The following is a 27,835-nucleotide window of genomic DNA, read 5'->3' as shown; positions in this document are numbered from 1 at the left end:
TTATATGGTATAATTTTATGTATGCCTTCTTGAAATTTGAACCCAATTAAATCAATGAGTTTTTTCTTCAAAGAAGACAAATGTAAGATTTGAGGGAGGTAGTTCCATTCTTGTCATAACTCATCTTCTGAAATTGGAAGGTTCAGATACAGGGGAGTCAGATTTCCTGGAATTTACAAATCCTGATGGTGGTGGATTCTCCAAGTCCAAGGAGCTGGAAACTGAGGGAGTGGGCAGCCCTGCTCCCCAGCAGGAAGTGACAGTGGCATCCTTTGAAGATCACAGAACAGATAAGGAGACACTACACTGACCTCAGCAGCTGTTAAATAGGAGACACTGAGAGGTCTCTTTCTTCTCAGATCAGGGCCATGGCAACTGCATGTCGTGGCCCCAATCTGGTCTTTCCACAGTGCAAAAAGGGCACTGTAGCCACCAGCGCCATGGCTTTTCAGTGCTCCTTTGGTGCTGTGTCATCTTGACACACTGCCAGAGGAGCACCGTGATGCCACCTTCTGTGTGGTGCAGTACTTGGCATTACGCCAGCATGGGGACAGAGTAGGGGCATGTGTCATGTGGACGCCACCCCCCCACTCCACCCCCATGTTGGCCTTTATGGCTGGTCTGTACAACCCGTGACTGATTAAGCACTTGGTGTCTTGAGACAGCTGCCTATAAATCCCTCAGCAGCTCCCTGGCTTCATTGTTGCCTGCAACTGTTCTATCTTGGTCACTGGCAGTACTCTTTGGTGTTAGTGTTTTTTTTACCCTGGGCTGCTTATAATTGACAAATGCCTTTTATTCCTTGCTAACTTCATTTATCTGGACTAATGACTTGCTGTAGTGACTTCTGAACTGGCTGACTACCAGCCTCTTGTTTTTCTCTTTATTTTGTTGGATGACCTGAACGTGGCTAACTACCAGGGAGCTCTTACTGTCCGGCCTCCTGATTCCTGGATTACTTGTTGATTGGAACATATGACAATTCTTTTGCCACACATTGTTCATAGATCTCTAAGGCTTCTTTGACTTGTGCCTGCTCTGAACTCCTTGATCAAATAGCCATACCTGACAGGCTGGTTGGATCAGACCAAAGATTTATCAAGTGCAATACCTGCTTTTCATAATGGCCAACCAGGTGCTTCTAGAAAAGCTACAGTAGGCTACAGAGCCAGTAGTCCCTCTCCACTGTTATTCCTCACCAACTAATACAGAACTGGGGTTTCTGTATAGCTGTGTCATAGCTAGTAGGCTTGGTGTTTGCAGCACAACTTTAAACCAGGAGGTGTCCAGGCACTAACATTAACTTCTTTGCCTAAGTGGCAGCGATATTTCCACTTGCTCAAAAGGACTTGATACCGTAAGTTGAGCTGTCATCAAGTTCTTTGCCCCAAGGCTTATAGGTTAGTTAATGTACAGGGAAACTTCCCCCCTCTAGCTTATTGGTGAGGCAAGAAAATGAAATTCTCCAGTCCTGTTATTTTTGACTTGCAGTTGTCTTTCCTTGTGCTGCAACAACTACAGGAGTAGGAAAAAGCAGATGGTAAATTGGATAAATCTTCCTTAAATATAGAAATGGAGAAGCAGATGTGTTGATCATAAGAATGGATCCCCCACGTAAGGAAAGGGCCCACTGCATAAGCAAAACCTTTAGATATTGAACATCCTTTCTAAAATAACCTCTCCACATGTAATAAGGGATACAGTAACTGGTTTAGAGCAGGCAGAGCAACTCAAACTTTTATATTTCCCCAATTTTGTTTGTTTTGAACTTCAGGGCAAAATTTCTTCACCAGTAATTCAAAAATACGAATAATAAGACCTTTTAATTTTCCCTCTACAGAGACTATAGGCCTTCTGACTACAGTCTAGTCAGCTTGACATGAGTTGATCGGACTGACTACAACAGAAAATACAGATTTGCCTAAAATTTGTGTGTGGTTATGATTATATATAGATGCATATTTAGAAATAATGATTTAATATCTAAATAATTAATTCCTAATGACATTCAAATGTTCAGGTTTTCTTAACTGTTTAAGCAGTTGATAGGTTGCAGACAAAGAATCATCATTAGTTTATAAGTACTTCACAAACTATATTTTAATAGGTAAGATAAATAATTTAGAAATAAGAGTTGCACAATAAGAGGCAAAAAAAAGTTTCATTCTCGGGAAAATAAAAAAGAAAACCTTATTTCTTATGCTGGTTGAATGACCCAGCTCGTAAAGTGCTGGATTAATATCTCAAAAGTTCTGCAATAGCAAGCCACTCAGTAAATTGTTTAGAAGGTAGTATCTTGGTAACCTAATGAGCACAACAAGTTCTACAAACACTGTTACTGTTTCAAAATGAATACCTTGAGGATTCAATGCAAGTACTGACCAGAAAGCCTGAGAAAACAAAAGATGGTGCTGTCTGGTTTACACATACACTGGCAATTGCAACTAGATCCTTCATAATGATAAATGTCCAGGTATATAGCTTCTTCTTAAAAAAACAAAAACAAAGAAGGAGGTAAAGAAAACAGATTTGTTTAAAATTTGCATAGGCTTATGTTTATATAAAGATGCATATTTAGACAAACTGACTAAAATTTAAATAGAAATACAAGATTGTGGAGATGTGTGTGGCTTCTCAGCTTGTACCCCAGGTTGATTGGTTCACTGCTGACCAGCAATTTCAGTGGCCCTGCTCTCCCTTTCATGGTTCTTCACCTTTAAACTGGACTTGGTTTGGACAGTCATTCAAACAGGCGATATCTAAAAGCAGTGACTGGTAATCTGTAACATAGCCCACTTGACCAACCTAGAACAGTGTTAAATGCTCCAAAACCATGTATACTGGGAACAGACAATTTGTGAGTTTCCAGAGGCTATTGCACCAAAATTCTAATCAGCTCTGGCCAGCATAGCCAAAGGGTGAAGTATTTGCAGGCTGTTTGCCTTAAAAGGCATTCCTATCCCCAAATGATGGAATATTAGATAGTTTGCCTGTCTAAAGAGGCAAGAATGGAAGAGTGGCAATGCTAGTGAAAGTCTGCCCTTGCCCCATTTAGGATTTCATCTATTTGTAAACCTCTTGGATAGACTCACATGTGTGGATGTACTGATTTTGCACTTTGTGATAGTGCAGTTACTTCCATATAGAAATAGGAAAAACTACGGTAGTTACATTTGTCCTAATTTCCCATTTTGTAATTCTAAGGGAGGCAAAGGTAGGTGCTGTAGCAGTCACTTATTTAGTAGGGTAGAAGAATGTCCTCCATATGCTTATATGCAATCATATCTTTGATTAAGGATTTTCTACCCTTGATTCTCTGACTGACCTCTAGCTGCTTATTGCTACACATCACTGTCTTTTGACCAGAATGAACACATGGTTCCTTATTTGCCTTTTCCACACCAGAAAAACAATCTGTTATGATGTTTGAAGGATGAGTGCACTGTATATATTGGCAGAGGAGACTGGAGATGGAAAGAAGACAAGAGAGATGCTGAGCAGTGGCAAAACTTGATTCAGCATAATGTAAGATTCCAAGTGTTAGGACAGTCTTTGCCAACCTACATTTTGCAGATGCATTGCACTACAAAGGCCCACCACTTTCAACCATCAGTTAGAGTGGGGATTCATAGTTTAATGAATCTGGAAAATTCCAGGTTGTGGGAGGCAACTTAAAACAACAGGAGGAGTACTTCTGAAGGAATCAGTCTGTGGGCAACAGTAACACTAAATTTCTCATTTACTGTACATTCCTTTGTTTGTAACACTAATGGCTTAATTAATCAACAAAAGATTGCAGTGTATTAAATTTCCAGTTCCCAGCATTAATGATAAATTCCCCTGTTCTAATTGTCAGCATCAATGAATTTTTAAATCTAACATCCCAAACTATGTTTTTGTGTGATCAGAAAGAATTGGGTAATGGTGAGCCACAACAGATATGTACAGAGATGATGACTGAGGCAATAAAATAGTTCAAGCTGCTGGAGATGAGCGACAAACATTTTTGTTCAGTCTCTGCCTATAATCAGTACCCAGAAAGACCTCTCTGTCACCCCAGATCATAAAACATTCTAGTATCTGTTTATTAAGGTAAACGTAAAATGAAAATTGGTAGTAAGTGAGGCTAAATATCAACTCATTTGAGATGTGGTGCTGGAGAAGAGTGCTGAGGATACCAAGGATGGCCAGCTGGGTCCTTGAAGAGATACAAGCCTGAGCATTCCCCAAAGCCAAGATGATGACATGAAGAAGACCACATGCCAGATGGCTAGACTCAATGAGGGAGATTACAGGCCTGAACCTGTAGGTTCTGAGCAGAGTGGTAGAGAATAGGAGGTTTTGGAGATGTCTCATTCATAGTGTTGCCATGAGCCGAGGTTGACTTGAAGGCAGTTATCACAATGGGGCTAATTCACAGACTAATCTAGAATTGTCTATACCAATTATAAAAAGGCTGATTTTCTGCATGCAAGGCAAATAACCAGGTACTGGCTTCATGTAATTATTTCTTTTGAAATCTATCTAATCTTGTGTGAAGGGCAGCAGTTTCATCAACTGGATTAAGCTATTTACTCTGTTCTGAATGTTTGCTTTTTCCCCCTAAAAGAATTATGGATTTAGTTTCTCTCTGGTTTTTGACTAATGAACCTTGAATGTTTTTTCATTTGCCTGATAGCAAGAACGTGCATTTGAACTTTTTGTTTTTCTTGACCCCAGTCTGCCCTGAGGGAATACCAATATTTATGCTCAATTTACCAGGGAGGACTGAATATAATAGGCCATTGTATTCAGCTGGCCAGACCATGGTTCATTTCACAAGTTGATCAACTTAATATATGCTGCTCTGCTGAAATCTTCAAAGATTTACTCCTAAAGGTTTTTTTTAAAGGAATCAGATTTGGGATTCTGTGTGTACATATATCTTCTTTGCTATTACGGGTTCAGTATCCCTTATCTGAAAATCTGAAATGCTCCAAAATCCAAAGTGTTTTTCATCAGTGGTTGAGATAGTGACATCTTTGCTTTTTGACGGTTCATTATAGATAGACTTTGGCCCTGTACAAATGGGCCGTATGTAGTGTCATGGCGACGTCCTAGGGTTGCCTTGGGGCAGCGCGCACAACTATGATGTCACTGCTGCGCAGCGTTCAGATGGAGCCCCGCGGCCACCACCAGCTGTTTATGGCAGCACAAAAAGTAGCTGCTTTTCAGTGCTCCTTTTTTGCACAACCATGCTGCGCAATTTGGTTGCTGCAGCGCAGCTATACCCTGCCTTTGTTTCATGCACAAAATTATTTTAAAATATTGTATAAAATTACTTCCAGGCTATGTGTATAAGGTGTATATGAAACAGAAACCAGTTTTTTGTTTAGACTTGGGTCCCATCACCCAGACCTTATGATGTATGTGCAAATATTTCAGAATTTGAAAAATCCAAAATCCAAAACACTTCTGGTCCCAAGCAGTTTGGAAAATGGAGACTTAACATGTAATACTGAAACAAAAAGAAGATTTGTTGTAGAGATTTGCTGTTTGTCTTACTATTCAGCAAAGTTTGGCTGTTGTGAAAAGTTTGAATTTTGAAATATGAGGCATAATATGGCAGCTAATGTGAAATTATCCATTTCGGAGGTACTCAATGCAAAGAACCGTAGATGTACTTTTGATCAGTTCCCAAATGCACAGGTAGAATTTGTTTCAGTTTTTACAGACACATTAATATTCACAAGGCTGTTATCTCTCAAAATCATATGCCATGACTGTTAGTCTCTAAGGCTGATTGGTGTATCCCAGCTCTTTTAGAATTTCAGGTTTTCTGGAACATTAATTATGAGCCACAATCATAAGGATCATATTATTCTGTTTTGCCAGAGATAACCTCTTGAGCTATGAATGCAAGTCAAACCCACTTGTTAGGAGTGGGAGAGGAAGGAGGGACAAGTTATTTGCCTTCCTGTGTGTGTGTATGTATGTCTGTGTGTGTGGTGAAGAATCAGAGATGCAGAGGAACAGTCTGAATTGTTTTTGCAGCTAATACACAAGAATTAGTTTTAGGAGGCTGCTGGTGTTTATGTTTTCAGGGACATGTGGGGAAATGTAAATTTGAAAGTGGAGGGGAAAGAGAAATTACTGCATAGACAATATCATGTGTACATCTAGATATTTTAGTTAAAAAACTGACGCAGAAAACCTGGGTTGACTTACCTAGGGGGCAATGTAAGTACTGTACTTTAACTCTTGTCAAAATAGAAACCATCCCCTTCTCTGAACAGAGTGACAAAAGGCAAAAGGTTAGTCCATCCCAGGAGAACCTAAAAGAAACACTGATCCCCTCTACTCTCTGCTACAACACTGCTTCTCATCTTTTTGAATGGTTCTGGAGGAAAATAGCAGCTTTCTTGGCATCATTTTCCTTTGCTTCAATCTTTACATGCTTTGATACATTCATCTAAGCTTTACTCTTGACTTTGCCATGAGTTATCAACATCCATAATTTTGGCCCCAAAACCTGCCCTCGACTTATACATGAAGTTGTCTTATACACAAGTATATGTATAGAATAAATCTTCTTTATGAAGGAAGTTCCCCACAAACAGCCTATGAAGGAGTTCAAGAACTTGTGTACAGAAAGGCTCAACTCTTGTTCAATGCTACAGTTTAGGCTGAATTTATGTAACTTCTGTCAGTGTTGGCATTTAGCAATCTTGATCCAAGGAGCTGAGATTGGCCTTGGATAGCCAGTTGAGCCACCTGGCTCCATGCAGAAAGCAGTGGAATGGATCATGGCTGAAGCCACAAGGTTACAAATGTGAAGACGTCTTTCAAATGCAATCTTGTTATCCCAAAAGGTGTGGGGCTTGGAGAAGTCCCACTAACAATGCTAGTAACTCTTTTAAAATGTTGGGGAATTAATTAACTCAAATGGATGCAAGCAAGAGGTGAGCAGGAAGGGGGCAGACCATGCATGTTCACGAGGAACCTAGTATTATATCTTCTCTAGATGATTTAGATCTGTAATGAATGTTTTATGTTGCTAGGTCTGGGAAAACAGAAAAGGGAAGCAAGAACAGATGGAGAATGAAGATACAGTCGGCCCTTCATATTGGCTGGCTAGCCATTTGCGGATTGGAGCATCCATGGATAGTACCACCCCATTATTTTCGGGCAGTTCATGCACACAGCCGCACCAACATGGCCACATGCATGTCATTGTCCATTGACAGTAATGGGACCTGAGATCCTGCAAATTTAATATTAGTGGGGGGCGGGGGGTGTCCCCGGAACCAAACCCCCACTGATACGGAGGGTTGACTGTATTTATCTGGTGAATAAATAATGATAGCTGACCAGTTTCTATGCATGTTTAAGAACTATGTGGCCAGTGTCACATCTATAAGATTGATGGATGTATTTGATAGATATGGACTTGTATAGGAACATGGGAAGCTGCCTTATACTAAGTGACCACCTTGGTGCAACAGGGCTTCAGGCAGGAGGTTTTCCATTCTTAGCTGGGGATACCAAAATTGAACCTGGGACTATGGCTAGTCCTATAACAAGATGACTTGGTATGAGAAGGGATGGAACAACAACAACAACAACAACAACAATGATAATGATAATTTTATTACTTTTCTGCCTCTCCTCAAGGCTTGAGGTGGGGTACAACATGTTAAAATATGAAACACAATTAAAAAAGAATACAGTTAAAACCAATAGTTAAAGTACAATACAATAAAACTATTAAAATACACTATATAATACATTCTTTAAAATATAGCAGTGAAAAGTCATGATTTAAAATTGACTGGGTAGGCCTGCCAGAAGAGACGTGTCTTTAATGTTGTTTTAAATGCTGTCAGATTTTTAGCTGTCATATCTCTTTGGCAGGTCATTCCACAGTCTAGGGGCAGCAGATGAAAAGGTCCTCTGGGAAACCGTTATCAATTTAGTCCTGGTTGGTTTGAGCAAGCATTTTCCAGAGGACCTGAGTGTACATGGCAGATAACCAGCATTTTGTACTTTGCCTGGAAATGAATTGGCAGCCAGTGAAGTGATTTTAGGATTCGTGTAATGTGATCACTACTGGATGTATCCATAATCAATCTAGCAGCCATGTTCTGAAGCAGTTGGAGTTTCCAGACTTGGTACAAAGGTAGCCCAATGTATAACGCATTGCAGAAATCTAGCATTGAGGTTACCACCAGTGCGTACACTACCATCTTTAGGTCCTCCAATTTTAGGAAGGGGCGCAGTTGGCATATCAGCCAAAGCTGATAACAGGCACTCCTGACAGTTGCATCTATCTGAGCTAACATTTGGAGGGACAGATCCAGGAGCGTTCCCAAACTGTGAGCACAGTTTTTCAAGGGGAATGTAACCCCCTGAATAACTCTTATTATTTCTTTGCACTATCTGTCAGCTCTGTGTAACATGTGCACAGAGTTTCTTTTTGAACACTTGAGAACTGAGTTTTTTGTAGGTTGCTTGGTCCCACTGTTGCTGTGCATACTCAATGAGTATGATTCATACATGTCCTGTTAGTTCCTCTTTAGTTGATTTGAACATTTTCTCTTCATTTCTCAGGAATTAAGAAGTCTTTTTAAAAATGCATGGAGTTTTGCCCTTGATTTTCATCCAGTTTTAGTTTTAGTTTTCACTGTTATATTTTTCTTTTGACATTTGGTGATTTGTTCTGTCTCCTTGTGTTTTCTGGCATGCCTATTGGTCCCTGTTACGCTTGTGCCTTTATTTCCAGATTGCTTCAAAAATCATAACCCTAGTGAATGCTTCTGGGGGGAGTTTTATTGTTGTGTGTCCATGATCTTCTAATATTTCAGGGGGTCTAGTCTGTACTATTTAAAGAGTTGACATGCTAACAAGGCATACAGTAAAAAAGAAAAGTGGAAGAAAATCTATGTGTAAGACAAACGCATATCCCAGATCTGTGCTTGAACCTCTGAAATTCTTCATACTAATAGTCATACTTGATGGCAATTGCCCTTGAGGCAGAAAATGCAATGATCTACTAAATGTTCAGCTTTCTGATGTGGTTCTTTGCTTTCATATCTAGAAAGCAAGTTGCAGATCTCAATGTACCTTGATTATCATCATGACTGCTTAATGTCATATAGGGCTGTTTCCACCAAGACCATTAGAAACAGAGCTTGAAAAAAAGGATTTTAAAGGTGTAACCAACTTGATAATACATTTCAAATAGTATTTTCTTTATATGGATAGGATTGTTATCTAGATTGCTTTATATGTAGTGTTTAATTAGCATCTTCTGGCTATTTATAAAGTGTTGATGACACAGAAAAATAAATGAAAAAGATAGTGTTTTGTATTCTAACACAGTCTAAACTGCCATACTGGTTTTTATTTATTTTTGGAATAGAAATTTCATTGTCATGTGAGAAACAGTAGTAATGGATTAAACTAGTATATATGTCTAACCTTAACATAGCTTTTTTCTGTGTATTAAGTCACCACATTCCTTTATATTTAAATGACATACATAAAAACCTGTTGATAATAAACAGTGCAGTGAAAATGGGGAAGGGAAGAGGGATAATAAAGTTAAAGTCCCTCTTTCTGTTAATGGTATATAAATTGAACTGATGTTGGTGAAATACTTTATTTGTATATATTGTACAATTGGCCCTCCATGTGCTGCACTCACAGACTGAACCAGCCTTGGCTTGGAATATATATCTATATCTATATCTATATCTATATCTATATCTATATCAAAACACAAACCTTGATTTTGCCATTTTATATACACCATTTTACTATGCCATTTTATATAACGGGACTTATATAATCCATGGATTTTGGTATTCACAGGGAATCCTGCAACCAACCCCAGCAAATAGCAAGGCCCACCTGTATTTGTGTTTGGTATTTTGTGGTTGCAATTTGGCTACTGTATTTTGTAAACAATTTTATTTCATTAAACTCCTGACCTTTGGCTGACCAGTAATGGCTTTTGGCTAAGCATTAATAGTAATAATAAAAAAGAAAGGATACATACAATATTTGTTGATAATAGATGATAATTAGGGAAGCAGTTCACACAGTTTTAATTTGAAACTCTCTTGTAAACTGTCTTGTAAAATATTTTTGCTTTTTTTTTTTTTTTACCAACAGTTAGCACTGGAAGATGTAAGTACCTGTGCTGGATATTTATGTGCTGTGTATTGCTATATTTTCTAAATAATTTTTGAATTATAGTTATTATAATGTTAGGATTAATGTCTTACCAAATATTCTTATGCTCAAAGACTCTGATCCAACTATACACATTTGCAAGCCATGAAATGTGCACAAACACAGCTTTGTTCTGGCAGGAAAGACAGTACATGTTCAAACCCAGTAAAATTGTTGAACAAAATACAGGCTAACTTCCCTTATCCAAAATGCCTGGGACCAGAAATGATTTGGTTTTTGGATTTTTTTGGGTTGATTTTCCGAATACTGTATTTGCATATATGTACATAGTGAGATATCCTGGAGATGATGCCCAAATTCAAACACAAAATTCATTTATGTTTCATATACACCTTATATACATAGACTGAATGTGATTTTATACGATACACTATTTTAAAATAATTTTGCGCACAAAACAATATTTCTGTGCACTGAACCATCAGATAGCAAAAGTGTCATGAAAAAAGCTTTAGTTTTTGGAATATTTCAGATTTTGGAATTAGGGATAAGGGAGATTCAACCTGTACTATTTTGAGGGTGCTTCCCAGCCAGTTATTTTATTGCCTTGTCCCATTCTTGGAAGATTATATGGGGACAAAGTGTCAATGTCTTCAGTTTGTAATCTGTTCATATTTTTGCAGCTCTTCTTCCATAAATCTATTAGAGAACGAAAGATGAAAGCTGCTCAGTGCTTTCTGGCTGATGGGGAGAGTGAGGGAGGTGTATGTAGGACTGCAAAGCAGAGACAGAGGAAGGCAAGCTATTTGGTTTTTAGTATTTTAGCATTTTATAGTTTTGTCTATTATTGTTTCTTTTTTCATTATATATGGCAGATGTTCCTCCCTTTGATGAAAAGGACATTATAAATAAATATTATTGTTCTTATTATTCTCTTTAGATGTTCTCTGTGATAATCCCACTGTCAGCACTTAACATTCTTCTGAGGGTATTACTAGCATGATGTTCCTCTTCCTCTGTTGTCTATGTTATACAAGGCCCTTCTTTTTAACTCTTGCGCTTTACTTCACTGTAATACTGGTAACATTAACCCAGTGGAATTTGTGGTTATGATTAACAACAAATATTATTTCATAATATGTATTTATGTATTTCATAAAACCTAAGACTTGATATATTTCATTCTTCACTTTCTAACACTAGGGCGGGGTACAGACGGGCAGGGGAAGACGTCTTGGAGGTGTATTCTGCTGAATACGGAGCCTCCAGATCACCTGCCCCGGGGGCGTGGCTCAGGTGATGGGGTTTCCACATGGGGGGCAGTGAAGACGCCTCACCTGGGGCCGTTTCTGACCCGCAGTTTCCAAACTGCCGCCTTGGAGGACGCTGCAAAGAGAGAGGCAGCTTCTGCACGGGCAGCCAAAAACGGGGCTTTTTTTTCCTTTTGCCGGCTGGCGGATGCGCAGCTGCGGCAGAAAGCCTATGTGCACATTTAAAGCGCCCAAGCCCCTTTAAAACTTTTTCCCTCGCCCTGCCCAAGAACAATAGTGGTCTCCTGCCAGCTGGTGATCAGCTGGTGTTGGCATCCTTGTCCGCTTGCACGTTGCCAATGTCACCAGCATCATGGATGCCTCCTCTCCTTTGGTCCCCGCGCTCTTGCTGAATCTGCAATGCACAGCCACAGCTGTCGCCGCTGCCACCGCTGTCCCCCTGCCATCCCCCATCACCTCCCTTGTACTTATGTAAATATTTAAAGTTTTAGAGGTTTTTATTGTTAGGTGAAAATGGCACAGGAATGTGTGTAGGGGTTCACTTTACATTCCAAACTTTCCCCAATTCTAGCAGCGCATGCGTACATGTTGCTCTAGGGTTAGGGTTAGGGTTAGGGTTACGAGTCTTAAAATGCGCTGCAGCTGTGCTGCAGCTTCCACACCTGCATGGCAGCTGACGCTGCAATTAAAGCCTGACTGCAAACTGCGCAAGTTCCAGGACCCCGACTCATTATGCGACGCAGCAGACACGGAGCTTTTAAATGGGCAACTTAAATTAGCAGCGTAACAATTCTGGTGTACCAGTGCAGCAGCTTATAGACGGAGCTGCGCAGCTGCGCATCATACAGAAAAGAAGCGGGGAAAAGCAGCACCTTTTTAATGCCGCTTCTTCCCGCTTGGGGTGTGCGGGCGGCGTGTTCATGGCGGCATTCAGGTAAGGGCCATCTGAAGGCTCTACCTTCATGACGTCATGAACACACCCCTTTTTGCCCGTCTGTATCCCGCCATAGACACTTACAGGTTTGTGGTTTATTTCATCTATTTACAAACTACTCTTAACACAATCTTCCCTAAATAAATAAATAAATGATGATAATACAGTAATAATATGGCTGCAGGTATACACAGACACCATACAGCACTTACTTTGATATGAGGCTACCAGTATGTGTGCCCAAACAGGGATAACCCAATAATCCTGTCTGTGTTTTGAGACTTTTCAGAGGAGATACTTCTCTTTGCCTTTCTCTTGGTCCCATCAGAAGTAGGAAGGAACATGAGACAGGCCTGCCTTGGTGGCTGCTCACTTGGTGAAGGAACAAGAAGCTTCTCTTTCCTTTTGTTCTTCTTCTGATGTCAGAAAAGACTTCCACCCCAGGCTTTTGGCAATTGACTGGGTGCTGAGGATAGGGCCTGTTACCAATTGGATGCTGTGTTTTTCTTAAGGCTAAATGGTCTAAATTAGGTTTTTAATTTAATTCTGATCTTGGTTTGTGTTTAATTGTAATGTTTTATTTAATATTACTTGAAGATGCCTTCTCGGGAGAAAGCTATGATATGAATAAACAATAAACATGCTTGGCTGAAAATTTTTGAAGCATCCTAGTTAGATCTCAAGGTCTCCTGAGTCTCTGAGATCCTGAAAATTCAAGGCTGGTGCTTTTTTTAGAGCAGCAGGAGAAGCCTAATGGTTTGATGATTTAAAAAAGGTGTTTCAAATCTTCCTCCTAAATGATTTTCTAATTGGATTATTATTGTCCTCTTTTTAAAGTGTTTACAACATATATTTCATATTGGCTCTTTAATTTGAGATTAAAGACTGAGAAAGATGCTGAAAACTACAATCCTTTAGGTCAAGTTCAGAGGCCTAGAAACTTTTCTTCACTTCTTTAAAAATACAAATGGGAACAACAGTCATATACCCTGAATCAGGATTTGGAGCAAATTGCAGTGGGGATGACCCCAAAGAAGCTGTTATTTTATTTATTTAAAGTAGTTTTGCCCTACTCTTCATGCTTGAAAGGCTCTCAGAGTAGATCCACAATTAGTCCCTGGAAGCAGACTCACAGTTGAAAAAATGGGGAAAGAAAACTAGGAAGAAAAAAAGAGAAAAGCAAACACATGCATTCAGTCTTAGTTGCACCATTCTTATAACAGCATTTTTAAAGAAGCCTTTCTGAAATCAGTAGATTTACTGTTTGCCCTTTTGTGGCTCCTTTTCACGCCCTGGAAAGGCCAGATTGGGTCTGTGGCCCCAATCTATCTGAAATAGGGGAAGCTGGAGGCCACCCATTTGGGGCTGTATGTACTTCCAAATAATTGTGTATATGGCTGCAGACTAAATGGTGAATTATCTAAGAAATTTTTCAGTATTTGATGAAGCAACCTGAACTGAGTCATAGGTCAATCTGAAAATGTTTTGATTTTAGATCCATTAATTGATTACTTTAAAGATGAATATTTTTGAACAAACTTTAAGTAGCTGAAAGTCACAGTTGTAGCATTTCAGACAAAAGTATGCACTTAACACAGCGGTAACACTGTAACCATTTTTGGTGATGTCCTCTGATCTTAAGGGGTTAATGGGACGGTAATGCAGAGCATTTGACTGAGATGTACTTTTTCTGCCTCTTTGTTGTCACTGTTGTTTCTACTTGCTATTCTGTGAGAAAATAAAATAAACTAGTTTCCCTGTCTTCACTTTCCCCTTATATATTGCTCAAAGCAGAAACAAATTTTCAATCAAACTTGTTTGCAAATTAGTATGTTGACAATAAAATAAACAACAGAAGTCTACTTGCAATGAGCTGTTCCGCATGCACATACAAAGGGGATGCATGGTGCAAAATAACTTCCACCCAGCCCCTGGCACTGAGTACATCATTCCACACATATCAATCACCAGTTTAGAACTTAGAAGAATATACATTTTGGGTGGCAGCTCCCAGAATCCCCAGGCAGTGGCCATACTAGTTGAGGAGTTCTGGATGAGATAGTTGAAAAAAGTAACTTTATAGTTCCTAAGTAATTTTTCTATCCTCTGCATTTGTTTGGGTTAATGCATGGAAGGGTGAACTGGTTCAAGCATTCAGTTTACGATACTTACTCTCCTCCCAATGGATGATTGTGGAGATCACATCTGACAGCACCACAACCCAGAAAATCAATAAGGTTTTATCTGTGCTAATAACCAGTTTTGTGCGGCATCTACACAGTAGAAATAATGCTGTTTGACACTGCTTTGTCATGGTTCTGTCCTACAAAATCCTGAGATTTACAATTTTCTGAGGCACCAGCATTCTTTGGCAGACAAGGCTAAAGACAAGGCTTGTATAAACTAAAAAGCTGGATTCCATAAGATGGAGGTACAGCACTTAAAGTGGTGTCAAACTGCATTATTTCTACAGTGTGTATGCACCATTGATCCCTTGTTTATTATGTTACTGGGGAAGTGCACATAGTTCCTCCTGTGCCTACCTTCTAATGCTGGCAAATCCCAAAACCCCCTCAAGATTTTCTCCCATGCTGGCTCAGTTTTTATTTCCAAAACTCTACCTTTGCAAGGGACAATTGCACAGATGAAACACTTTGTTCCTCTTGCTTATTATCACATGCAATTGCCTTTCTAAGTGTGATGGGCTGGGAACCCCACATTTCTTGCATAGTAATTACTTTGTGCCTCCTGCTTTGTAGATCTTTGGAACCAGAGCTTTTGTATTACAGGCCCAGAACCCCTAGCTGGTATGGTGATGGCCACAATGGCTAGGAGTTGTAAGCACTAAGTGAATCCACTCCAAAAGTTGTTGAGAAATGGATAAGGATAAGAACCTGATTCTGATATCACTTAATACACTCATCCCTCCACATTCACTGGGGTTAGGGGCACAGGACCCCTGTGAATGTGGAAAAACTACAAATAACTAAAACACTATGTTTTTACCCAAGAGAACACCTCTCTAGGAATCTCTAGGTCCTCCAGTGCAACTCTGTAGCCAACATTTGCCAGACATTGACCACAGAATTGCTCTGGAGGAGCTACAAACGCCTAGTGGACTCTCTAGAAATCGCTAGGTCTTCAGTGTGATATTTGGTTAAAGTTGACCATAGAGTTGCTCTGGAGGACCTAGATATTCCTAGGGAGAACATATTAATAAAATCTGTGAATAACCAAATCCATAAAAGTCAAAGTCGCAAATGTGGAGGAACGAGTGTATATGCAGATTAAAATGGTTTGGCCAATATATATATATATATATATATATATATGCGTGTGTGTATGACCTGTGATAAAATGTTTATGGTTCTGTAGAGTAAAACTGGTAATCCAACTGTCTGGCATGGAAATCTAGCCTTGAGTATCCACTAAGTCAAGATTAAGTTGTGACTCATTCGTTAATGCCATTTGAAGAATGCTTATTTACTCCCATGAAGGATCAGATGAGTAAAATAGAAGAATAAAGGCTATGGTGAGGTGAAGCCCTTAGCATATTTACAGTTGTTTCCCCAAGATTCCACTTTGGTTAATATGTCACTTTGTGGCTCCAGAGGGGATCATATTCCAGACATGGTGATGTGTAATTTGGTATACAAAATGTATGAATAACATATGTGCTTAAGAGCTTTCAGTTCAGTGCCAGTTTCATACTGCAGAGGTAAAGGTGAAATGTTACCAAGAAGAACTAAAATCTTGAGAGACTGAATTTTTCAAAACTTTTTTTAAACTATGTTTTGTTTTGGCTAGTTAACTTACTCTGTTTTACAGATCGCTGAGCATTCTAGGATAGTGTCAGTATGGAAAAACTACAGCTAAGTGTCTATTGAATGTGTTGATGAACTCAGAAGAATTCACTACAGTGTGCGTAATTGGAGCTTTTTTCCTGATAGTTTTGTAAAAGTACCCATAAAAAGCTGGAATCTTGAGGAGAGGGCTGTTTAATGCTTTCATGCTATCCATCTGCTTGGAGTCCCTCCACCCACAGAAACCACTGTGCATTGCCACCCAGGGAAGAGACATAGAAGCCTGTATTTTTATCCCTCTTTCTCTCAAGGAGCAGAAATGTGGGCAGAAATAGTAATATAACTAAAGGAACTGTGTAGGGTGACCCTTAATTGGCTTATTTGGCTCTAAATAATCTGATAATGAACCAACAGTCTAGCAGAAGAACACAGGCAAGCAGAATGCTTGTAATGACCAAACCCAGAGAAGCCTTGTCATAAGAGAGCCCTTTGTGTTTACCAGGGCACTGGAGCATTGATCTCTCAATCTCAAGAAAATGCAGTATGTATATGTGTATGTACAGGATCAGAATTCAAAATGGAAGATATGTTCAGTCTGTGAAAGAGGATGTTAAGCAGTGACATGATAGACATGTTTAACTATTTAAAGGGATCCAAACAAAAATCCATCAGTGATACCTTTATTACCCAACCAAAATGCACAATATGTGGGCCTGCCATACACGGCTTTCAGCTTATGCTGAAGCCGTGTGCTGGAATAGACAATGGTGTGTGTGCACATGTTACAAACCAGACAGGAGAAAAAAATGGAGATGTTAGTCAGATGCCCTCATGTTGTTTCAGTCCTTAGTAAAGATGTTATGATGGAGAGATACCTTTTGCAGGCAAGCAGGCTCCTCCTCCTTTTGGTCATGGGGCAATAGGGATATTTTCAAAGTCCAGGAAATTTAAAGTCAATTTGCATCTCAACAATCCAATTGTCTCCATTCCTGTGAGGTCACAGGGCTCTTTGAGAACAATGGATTCCTCAGGTGTTCTGGGCTCATCTATCTTCGTCAGAATACTCCAGGGGCCAGAGTATTTTGAACCCAAATCTCTCCCTTACCTGTTGTAGCAAACTGTGGCAATGACAGTCGGCTGCTTTCCCACGCAATCCCTGTGACCTTACCACCACCACAGCTGCGGACACAAATTGCTCTGAGCCCAGAATGGGACACTCAGACTTTAGAGCAACTCATATTCACAGAACGACTTGGCAGGGATGCTTCAGTCATCCATCATTGCAGCGTTTTGGTCTGGGTTTTCTGGAAAACAAGCAACAAAAGGCAAGTCTCTTTAATGCAGTACTTCTCAAATAGTGGGGCGGGCCCCCCCAGGGGGGGCGCGAGGCTCCGTAAAGGGGGGCGCGAGGCTCTGTTATGCAGAGGTGTACTTATAACAATTTTATAGACAAATGATACTATTTACAGTCGCGCGGGGGGCGCGAAATGTTTTCTTCTTCCTGGGGGAGGGGGGGCATGACAGAAAATAATTGAGAAGCACTGCTTTAATGGGAGAGAAGGAGTGGAAATCTCAAATCAGGTTCAGGCATTTTGTAAAAGGTCCAGACTCAATTTGGGTTTTGGGGCTGCATTGTGTAAATTTCCTGGGGGACTTTGTGGTGTATGGATAATATGGGTGGGTTATAGACCGCCATTTCGGACGTCCTCAGGATGTCCCATTTTTAAAAAGGGGCGTCTCTTCTAGACGCCCCTTTCCCTATCATGGACTCAGTCCATGACAAATGGCAGTGGCTGTTCCACACGGCCGCCGCCATGTTTACGTCTTGGATGCATAGCGTCCAGACGGGTCGCGGTGGTTATGACGTTGCGGGTGCGCCATGGGCACCTCGCGACGTCATAACGGCGCCGCAGGAAGAAGCTCCATTTTGGAGCTTCTTTTTTGCTCCGCGAGGGAGTCGTGCGGTTTGTATGCTGCAACTCCCTCGCGGAGCAAAGAGCAGTGCTGTAAAACACCTTAGACAAGTCCCCAGAAGGTAAGTTATAGGCTCAGCCCATCATGGGGGCAGAGGCAATATAAACCTGTAAAACAGGAGTGATCAACTGTGATGGGACTATCTCAGTTTATCTGACTATTATCTTTTTAGGAAGGAAAGGTAGGAGCATTTGTAGGGACTGGCAGATTTTCCTTGAAGGATATTGAGTAAAGGGGATTTAAAGCAAGAGGAGATGGATAGCAGTGTTTGGAAGTAACCAACATGATTTCTGTTGAAGGGAATTGAACAAAAAGGATTTAAGGCAGAGATCTATTGAAGGGGCTGAAGAAGGGGATTTAATGCAGGGATTCAAACAAGAGAAGGATAGAAGAATGAGTAGGGCCCCATTCCCACTGAGCATATAAAGCGACATATATTGCTGCGAGTCTGGATCGGATCAAGTTTCCAAGTTGTATTTGAATCAGGTCCATCATTCAACAAAAGGGAGCAAATGGACTCGGTTTTTCTTGACCCCATGTTCTTGTTCCCATTAATATTTCTCCATTGTATTTTGACGTGGGTTTTTTTGTTCCCCGTTCCCATTGCCTTTCTGGAACTCTTTTTTTTAAAGCTGTCAATTGAGCACTTAGTCAGGAACTACAGGGAGGGGTTTGAAGGAGGAGATGGGAAGGTGTTGGAGAGTCTTAGCAGCCACAGCAAGCAGAGGATTATTTGTCCCAAGATGCTGGCTATTTCAAGTAGTGAGGGTCTCTCAGCTTTTGCGGGGGGGGGGGGGGGAGGGATCCCAAGGCTTGGTGGGGCTGCACTTCTAGATCTGGGAAGTTGCACTTTGCTAACCCCTGATGTAAAACTTTCTCACACTGGCAACACTGTAATTCACCCCACACATATAGTCTTATAAACTATGAGAAAAAATTGGTTTTAATTTTTTTACATTTCTGAGAAACAACTGCTTTGCTACTTTTGTTAGTGACACTCTGCCTGATAGCCTTATAACTTTGCTTGTTTTGTAGCTGCTAGGTCATTAATAAAGGGGTCTTGTTTTGTTTATTACTATAATGGCTCAACATAGTTGCAAACACTGGGGCAAGTAATTTTAAATCTTTATTTTTCTGGATTTTTCCATTGTAAAGTCAGGACAGGTTCACAGTCAGTAGACCAGATGGCTAGTTGGCTTGTTCTTGTCCCAATGTAGAATGTCAGCAGTTTTTGATAAGTGCTAGCTTGTTGAAATCCCTTTCAGCTTTTGCAACAACCACTGTCAGCATGCAAAAAAAGGCCTGTAGGGCTCTGTACACTTCACTGAAAATTAGTTGTGTTGCTTCTTGAAAATCTCATTTCATAATTCACACTTTTTCGAAAAGTGGATCAGCAGTGGGAATTTTTTTCAGGTGCAACATTTCACATGAAAAATTATTTTTAAAAATCTGGAATAGCAGTGCACTCAACATTTAGAAACTTTCCCCACTTCCCTAAGCTTTAGTATCATAGCTTTACGGAATGAATGCAATGTAAAACAAATGATGCTGGTTGGTCTGAGTCAGTCTTCTAATGCATAGATGATATTATTCAAAGTGATTAGTGAAATAGACACTTACCCAGGGACCTGCAAATACTACTGAAAGAAGAAGCAACACTTGCACCCATTGCAATATGGTGCTTTGCTTTTCCCTCCCCACAAAGTGTACCTCTGTCCTGTCTATGCCACAACAGTAGTGTCACTAGGGTTGGTGTCATCTCGTGCGGTAACTCATGGTGTCATCCCCCCATTGACCTTCTCCCATTTCACACCATACAGAATCCTTAGTAATGATTTTTGCACTAATTTATTTATGAATTATAATTCCCATATATCACTGAATATAATGGTAATAGCTGTGACATAAACACTAGCAACATTAAATTTATACCTTTAAATGATGATATCTCACACAGGGAATAAATGTGTTTATATATACATAATTTCATGTGATTAAAGTGAAAATTTAGTAAAATGTGATGTTTTTAAAGAATTTTTAATTTTTTTAAAAAAAATCAAAAATTAAAAATTGAAATGTTAATGTTTTCTAAAAAAAACTGGGGCCTCTTCATCTCCCATGGAACCTCATCCCACTCACCTCATCTCTTCGACATTTTAAAGAGAGACAGGCAAATACCACAGACCATTTTTGCCAAAATACAGATGTCTGAGGAGCAGTGGTGTCACCGCCTTAGGGTGTTGCCTGGTGTGGGCCACACAGCCCACACCCCCTAGTGTGCCACAAGGAACTCTGGGTCATGTAGTTCTTAATATGATAGATCATGTCAAACAGAGGGAAAAAATCTGCCAGGTTCACACTCTTCTTTTAATCACACAAAGTTGGGGTCTGTGCAGACAGGCCATTAAGGTGGCAGAATCGAGGTGTGGCATCCATATGACACATGCCCCAACTCTGCCCCCATGGTGGCGTGATGCCCCGTGCCACTCCACACGGTGCACAACATCATGGTGCTCCTCTGGTGTTGCGCTTACACAACTCAGCACCAAAGAAGTGCCTTAAAGCTGCAGCGCCGTGGCTACTGTGCCCTTTTGAGGGCGCAAAAAGGAGCACAGCCTCATACTCTCCATTCCAGAGAGGTTGGATCAGGAAGTCCTGTAGTTTAGAATGTGGCATGAGTTGCTTCTGTTTGACTCCCACAAAACTCATAAGATGGAGACTATACTTAGATAGTTATGAGGAAAATTGTTGTGCCTTCAAGTTGTTTCTGATTTATTGCAAACCTAAGGTGACCCTATCACAGTGTTTTCTAAGGCTGAGAGTGTGTGACTTGCACAAGGTCACCCAGCAGGTTTCCATGGCCTATTGGGAATTTGAACTCTGGTCTCCAGGGTCCTAGTCTTTCACTCAAACCACTACACCACACTTGATCTTTCTGTAAATATGCTTTGTAAATATCCTCAGTTGTGATCTACTGTATGTACTCATGTATAAGACTAGAAATTTGAGTCAAAAAATTGACCCCCCAAAACAGAGTCAACTTATCCACAGGTCAGTGTAAATACTTAACTCTTAATTTTAAAAAGGAACCATCCCCCGGTGAAGGGCAAGAGTGTAATCTGTTTTGGGCTGCAGCCACACTGCAGAAATAAAAGGTTTGACACCACTTTAACTGCCATGGTGCAATATTATGGAATTCTGGGAACTGTAGTTTTATGAGACATTTAGCCTTCTGTGTCAGAGAGCTCTGGTGCCACAACAAACTGTAGTTCCCAAGATTCCATAGCATTGAACCATGGCAGTTAAAGTGGTACCAAATGGGATTATTTTTGCAGTGTGGATGCAGCCTTGGAAGCAATGAACCCCCTCTACTCTCTCATTCATCCAGCCTTTATTGTAAGTACAAACAGTTATGCCTGCTGGAATTTGGTAAATTGTTTGGCATTGTTTTCTTTTGCTTCATCCTTTAGATCTTTTATTACATGCCCCTAAATTGTATCCATGGCTTATAACTGGGTCGTATCAAAATCCATAATTGTGGCTCCAAAAGCTACCTTCGATTTATACATGAGGTTGATTTACAGTTGGGTATATGCAATACATCTGATCTTCAATTTTTTTTTCCTTTTACTAATCTCAGTTGGGTTCTGGTAAAGTGTACACTTTTCTGCTTTTCAGGGAGGAGCAAAGCAGTAGAGAGAGGTTGAGAGAGATAATGTAAACTGACCTAAAAGCTTGAGTGTAGAACAGCATATACATGGCAGCAAGTGAGCATGGAAACTAGCTCAAGCGGACCCTGATGTGAGGAGATGGAATGATGATGAGGATTCATTTGTTTTACATCCTCCAAAAATACATAGGGCAGAATCCCATCACATTGGCAGATGTATCCTTCTCTAGTTTATTTCCAAATCTTCCCTTCCCTTATGTTCTCACAAGCCCCAAGGTTTAGATTTTGAGGCTGTGTGTGTAGGAGGCAGCCACATTAGGGATGTCAAATTACCGTTTTCATTTTCTCTTGCCAGAAGGATACTTGTATGATGCCACTCACACATATTTTGTCTAAAAGAACAGGCAGGCATCCTTATTGCAGCTGCAGAGGTAACCTGGGCCCACTATCATTTCCCAGTATCTCGTGTCTCCTTGTTTTGCTTTGCTGAGTCAGAGCTCAGGGATGGGACTGTGTTTTGCTGGCAAGGAGGATCCTCCAGGGATTCTCTCAGGGGATCCTGGTGTAACTTTATTGTCCATTTATATACTTTATATAAACAGCTGAGCCTTGGGGCCTCCCTACTCTGAGGCTGTTTCCACACTGGTGGGAAAACTTGGCTTACCATTGGGACTTCCAGATCCATGGAGAGGATGAGCACAACTGGCAGCCATAATGGGCTTATACCAGCAGCACTGTCCTCGCGCTCCCTTCTGGCCTCACTACCACTAAAATGCAGTATGTGCTGGAGGAACAGCATGAACTTGAAAGTGACAGTACTGTCCAGGTAGCAAGATGTCCATGGTTCACTCGGCCCAGGGAACCTCCTGATTTCTTCCATCCATCAATTGACGCTCCTTCCCTGTCCCCTACACTGGTACTCAGTTGGTAGTCTCTGGGGTTTCCAGCCTGATTCAACTCACAGGGACTCTTTTTACTCCAGAGAATCACCCTGGAGTACAAATTGGACCCATGTTTTGTTCTGTGCATAATCTAAACAAGTCAGTGCAGGAACAGGATGGGAACATTTCATTTCCTCCATGTGGATACCGCCTGAGAGTCACAGAGGATTGGATGGATATTGTGGTTCAATGTATCCAAGGGACACAATAACCCCACTATCTCTCTTTTCTCTAATATGCTCTGGCATACAGTTTGAGAATTGCATGCCAGATCATATCAAGGAAGTAAACCTTTTGTTCTGCAAGAGGGAACTCTTTGTCACATTGTGCCTTTAGTATCTGATATATCTGAGAAACATTGCCTTACAAACCCACCTACAATCTCTGAGCTCTCCCCACATAATTTCCAAATTACCTTTTCTATCTTGAGGACTAGAAGGTTACTTTTTACCAAAACATTAAAGTTAGGAATTGCAGGTGACTTTTTTTTAAAACCAATACCAATCAATACTGTAGACATTAGAATACTCTTCATATTAGGTAAACCATTTCATTTTCTATGAGTTACAGCTTTAATTTTACGCATTTAAAAAACAAACAAAGCTGAATTGTGGGTGTGGAGTCATGCAATACAATTAGTGCTGGATATGTTGTGTTTAGCATTTTGAACATTTTTTTTGTGATGTGTCATAAATTTTAGAAGATTTTAATGTGCTGTTTTATTAGGTAAATGTTCAGTTGTGTTTGAGTACTGTATTTTCTGGCGCATAAGATTACTTTTAAACCCAGGAAAATCTTCTCAAAAGTCGGGGGTCGTCTTATACGCTGGGTGTCGTCTTATAGGGCAGGTGCTGAACCTTCTGAGCCGGAGAATCTGCAGTTGCCACATATGTAACTGAAGGGTGGAGAAAGCTGTAGGCATCCAGGATGCCCGGGGTATGGAAAAAAGAGCCGTGTTTGCAATACTGCTCTGATTGTCTTGGAGACAGGGAGGGCTGGGCAGGCAGGGAGAGCTGACCAATCCAAGCAGGCTTTGTATACAATAGGTTTTCCTGCTAAATATCTACATCTCATAAGCCTTTGAATTAAAATTACCATATTGAAATCAAATATGATGTTTTTTAATTTTTATTTGGTGTGCATTGGAAGAGGGGTAGTCTTATATGGCGAGTATATCTCAAACTCTATATTTTAACTGGAAAAGTTGGCGGTCGTCATACACCCAGTTGTCTTATACGCTAGAAAATATGGTAGTTTATTTATTTATTTATTTTTGTGTGTGTGCATGCATATGTGAACATGCACACATGGAGAATGAAACATTTCCACTTTATTATACAGTGGAATCACAGTAATTATTTTCAAAAGAAATGCATTGGTCACACCACACACTCACAGTAGATTGTTTTATTTCATTGTGTTGTTTTCTCATTGGAGCAAAACACCATGAAATACTAATGGCTCTTTGACTAGAACCTCTTTTAAAAAGCAGAAGCTGCAACATTTCCATCTGGAAGATTCACAGTTATTCAGATAGTAGCTGACAACCTCCTTCCCAATTATTATCTGGATGTCTAATTTGTTGGAGTGTGATTTTGTGCTCTATAGTGTGATGTCCTGTTAAAATAAGTTGATAGGTTTCATCAGCTTGTAGAAACTAATTAATTGCATACTCCTGGGAACCTCCACATTGTCTTATTCTTTAATGTTGGCAAGTATTACTTTAGTTTTCCAGGGTAGAAGGCAGTCTTTGTTTGGAGTCATGTGTAATATAGCATATTGAAAAAGCTGTGATCTCAAATGCACAATAGGCCTCAGTCATGGTTCATCTTCTGCAATCAACTATGCAATTCCAATATTGCTCAAAGAACTATACATACTCACCTATTCAGATGGATTTGTGACTATGAGGAAAAACATTCAGCTATGTTTAACAAAATCTCACCACCACATGCTATGCCTCTCTATATTTCTTAAAAGTTCAGAAATAAGAATGACACCTGTTTATCATTGCTGAGCCACAGGAGACATCAAATAGAAGCCAGGAGCCAGACTCCTTATTGAGAGCCAGAAGGCATGCCTAGAGTAAGAGTAGCTTGGGTATGTATCTATGTGGCTATTGTCAAGGTTAGTCCACAATCCAGGAAACCTTTACTGACTAGGCTGGTAACCCTGGTGACTCATCACATGTATTAGTTATGTACTGAGATATGTTTTCATGCCCCACCAGCTTCTAATTTTGCTTGGTGTCAAAGGATCATACTTTTGAGAATCTCCTCTAAGTAAACTTTTTTTTGTAGTTTCATATGTATTTGGGAAACAGTTGGTGTGTGCCTTCAAGTCGTTTCCAATGTATGATGACCCTAAGGCAAATTTATCACAGGGTTTTCTTGGCAAGGCTTGCTCAAAGGGGATTTGTCTTTGCCTTTCTCTGAGGCTGAAATAATATGACTTCACACTGGAGGAAACCCAATGGATTTCTATGACTTGGTGTGTGTGTGTTTCAAACCCTGGTGTTCAGAGTGGTAGTCCAACACTCAAACCACTACACCATGATGGGAAACAGCACAAGTGATATTAACTGATCCGAGTTTTAAAATACACCCATAAGCTTATTGTTAAAAGAATAAAAATTACTGAAGCGTGATAGAGAAAAAAGTTAGAGGAATCATACAATTCATATTATATATTAAGAAAAAAATCCACACAGCTACTTTACATTTGCAATAATAATTTGCAATAATAATACACTTAAACTCTCTCCCCTCACCCCCTACTGATGCTCAGTTCAGATTCTTTAGGCCAGGGATGGGAATCACATGTGGGCCTATGGATATTGTTGAACTGAAACTCCCAGCATCCCCAACCACCATAATAATAGTGGTGAGTCCTGTGAGTTGCAATTCACAACTGGAGAATGTATGGTTCTCACCTCATGTTAAATTATAGTTTAGCAGTATATTAATGATCTTCAAGCTCACTATTTCATCCCTGGCATTGCTGAAGGAGAAGACTTCTTCTTCTTTGACTAACTGTGGCTTAATGTCACATCAAAAAGGACAAAGTGTGGTTAATTTAAGCTGGTATTTATTGAAACAAGACATGTTTATGAACTTGTCAACAAGCTGCTAATCAAGCCAGCCAGAGTTCAGGCTATCTAACAGATGAGATGTAATGAGAAAATCTTCTTTGTATATACACCTATACATGTATATATGTGGATAATGACTGTTCATTTCCAATCTCCTCCTCAAAGTTTTAGGAATCCCCATTCTAATGTATTATTGTACCTGCACACACTATACTTGTGCAAATATCCCCATTCCCTTGTTTTGATTGTTATGACTGAAAACTTATTGGATCAATGAACCATGAATTCCCGTTATGTCCAAAGTGGAAAATTTTGGCTCCTGGATTCAGAATAAATGAAGGTTGATACTGGTCTCAGATGGTAGTTTGTTCAGACTCTGGTAACACTGAGTGTATTGGGAAACTATGATAAATTACCCCATGAAATCTTACATCACCAAGATGTAAAAATTCAGAGGAGGGAAGGGATGGCACAAGAATGGAGCACATAGGGTCTTTCATATTTTGCTTGATCAGTCAAGAAGATACATTTAGTGAAAACCAAGCCTACATCTCATTTGCAAATTATTTTGACAATTTTGGATCTGAAGAGCTCTTAAAATAAATATAGCTTTTAGCTGTAATATCAAATGAGAGATAGGTTTCTTTCCAAGCCACTAGGCATGAACTATGAGAAACAGCTAACAAAACAGCAGATTTGACCAGAGCTCCCATGACCCTGCTACAGCCACTAGCATCTTAGCAAAGGCACTAATTAACTTTTGAAGTTCAGGTCAGCCATAGCTAGAAATACACAGACACAGCACAGAGGAAAAATAAAGGGCTTGATGAGAAAGAGAAAACACAAATTCAACAAAAGCAGATATAAAAGACAACTCCCATTGTGGAACTGTGTGCTATATGATTGGTTGATGGCAATATGAACTCTCTTAAGGTACTATTCGAAAAATTGGTATTGGAGAAGATAACAGAAAATTATACACATTGATGCTTAATAAATTATTTGATCTCTGGGGTCTTTTAGGTGAAGCCAGTTACCCACAGTAGAATAAATGTATCTGCACGGTTTCGAAAGCCGCTTCAGGAGCCATGCACTGTTTTGTGAGTATAACCTGATAAGGCAGTTTGATTGGCATTCTTATGCAAAACGTCAAACTGTTTGTAATTTCCCGTCATCTTTTTTTAAGCCTGATTGCTAATGGTGACCTCATAAGTCCAGCAGTACGTCTCTTCATCCCAAGAAAAGCACTAAATCAGTGGGATCGTGTCCTTGAAATGGTTACAGAAAAAGTCACACTCAGGACTGGAGCTGTATATAGGTAAGAGAAAGCTGTGTGGTGTAGACACAGAATTATAACTTGAGTTCACTGACACTGAAGTGGAGCTAAGTGAAGTCAGTATCTATGATGTACATGACCACAGGTTTATTATGGCCCAAGGAAGATTGTCATCTGGCCACCCAAAATCCCTAATTAATCCTCACTCTTTTTGTGAGATTTGCCCCCTCATCAGAGACTAATCTGAAATTAATCCTTGTTACCGCTGATCTTTGATTAATGTATATTGACCCTTTGCCCATTTCACTAGTTGGTTGAAGATGACGTTAAGCACATTTACTTTCTTCAAGTGTTCACAATTTAACATCACAAGTGGTACTTGTTTTTCATCTTTGCATGTGGTTCAGACAGCATAATCCTTATCTTTCCTGTATATTGTTTTAAAAATATTTTCTGAATGCCAAGCAGCAGCTAGTGCTCTAGAAAATGTATAAGTAAGGGTTGACAGGCACAGTATTGTGAAATAAGTAGGCCTCCAAGTCCCGTTTTTGATGTTGCTGGTATTTGAGCACAGGACCAGATGAAATTCCTTCCAGTAATATCTGGATGATGAGGAGAAAGTCTGTATTCTAAAGAAGAGTGATATGGTTTCAAAGCTTCACACAGGTAAAAAATGTCCCTGCATTTGTTTGGAAAATC

The 27,835-nt window shown here is 40.0% G+C and overlaps 1 protein-coding gene across 3 annotated transcripts in view; it reads left to right on the top strand.

The window, feature by feature from the left end:
- Positions 1-27,835, top strand: part of DCDC2 (doublecortin domain containing 2) — a 68,234-nt gene that overhangs the window by 9,963 nt on the left and 30,436 nt on the right. For all 3 annotated transcript variants that reach the window (XM_089516843.1, XM_089516844.1, XM_089516845.1), the window contains 2 exons: positions 26,884-26,960; positions 27,047-27,178. In XM_089516843.1, coding sequence (XP_089372969.1) covers positions 26,884-26,960; positions 27,047-27,178 — 209 coding nt within the window. The remainder of the gene's footprint in view (positions 1-26,883; positions 26,961-27,046; positions 27,179-27,835) is intronic.

This window comes from Sceloporus occidentalis, unplaced genomic scaffold, assembly GCF_023333645.1.
Source record: "Sceloporus occidentalis isolate IW3139 unplaced genomic scaffold, rSceOcc1.0.p SCAF_3, whole genome shotgun sequence".
Lineage (NCBI taxonomy): Eukaryota > Metazoa > Chordata > Lepidosauria > Squamata > Phrynosomatidae > Sceloporus > Sceloporus occidentalis.
Note: the sequence above shows the minus strand (reverse complement) of the source record. Positions and strands in the feature narration are given on the sequence as shown.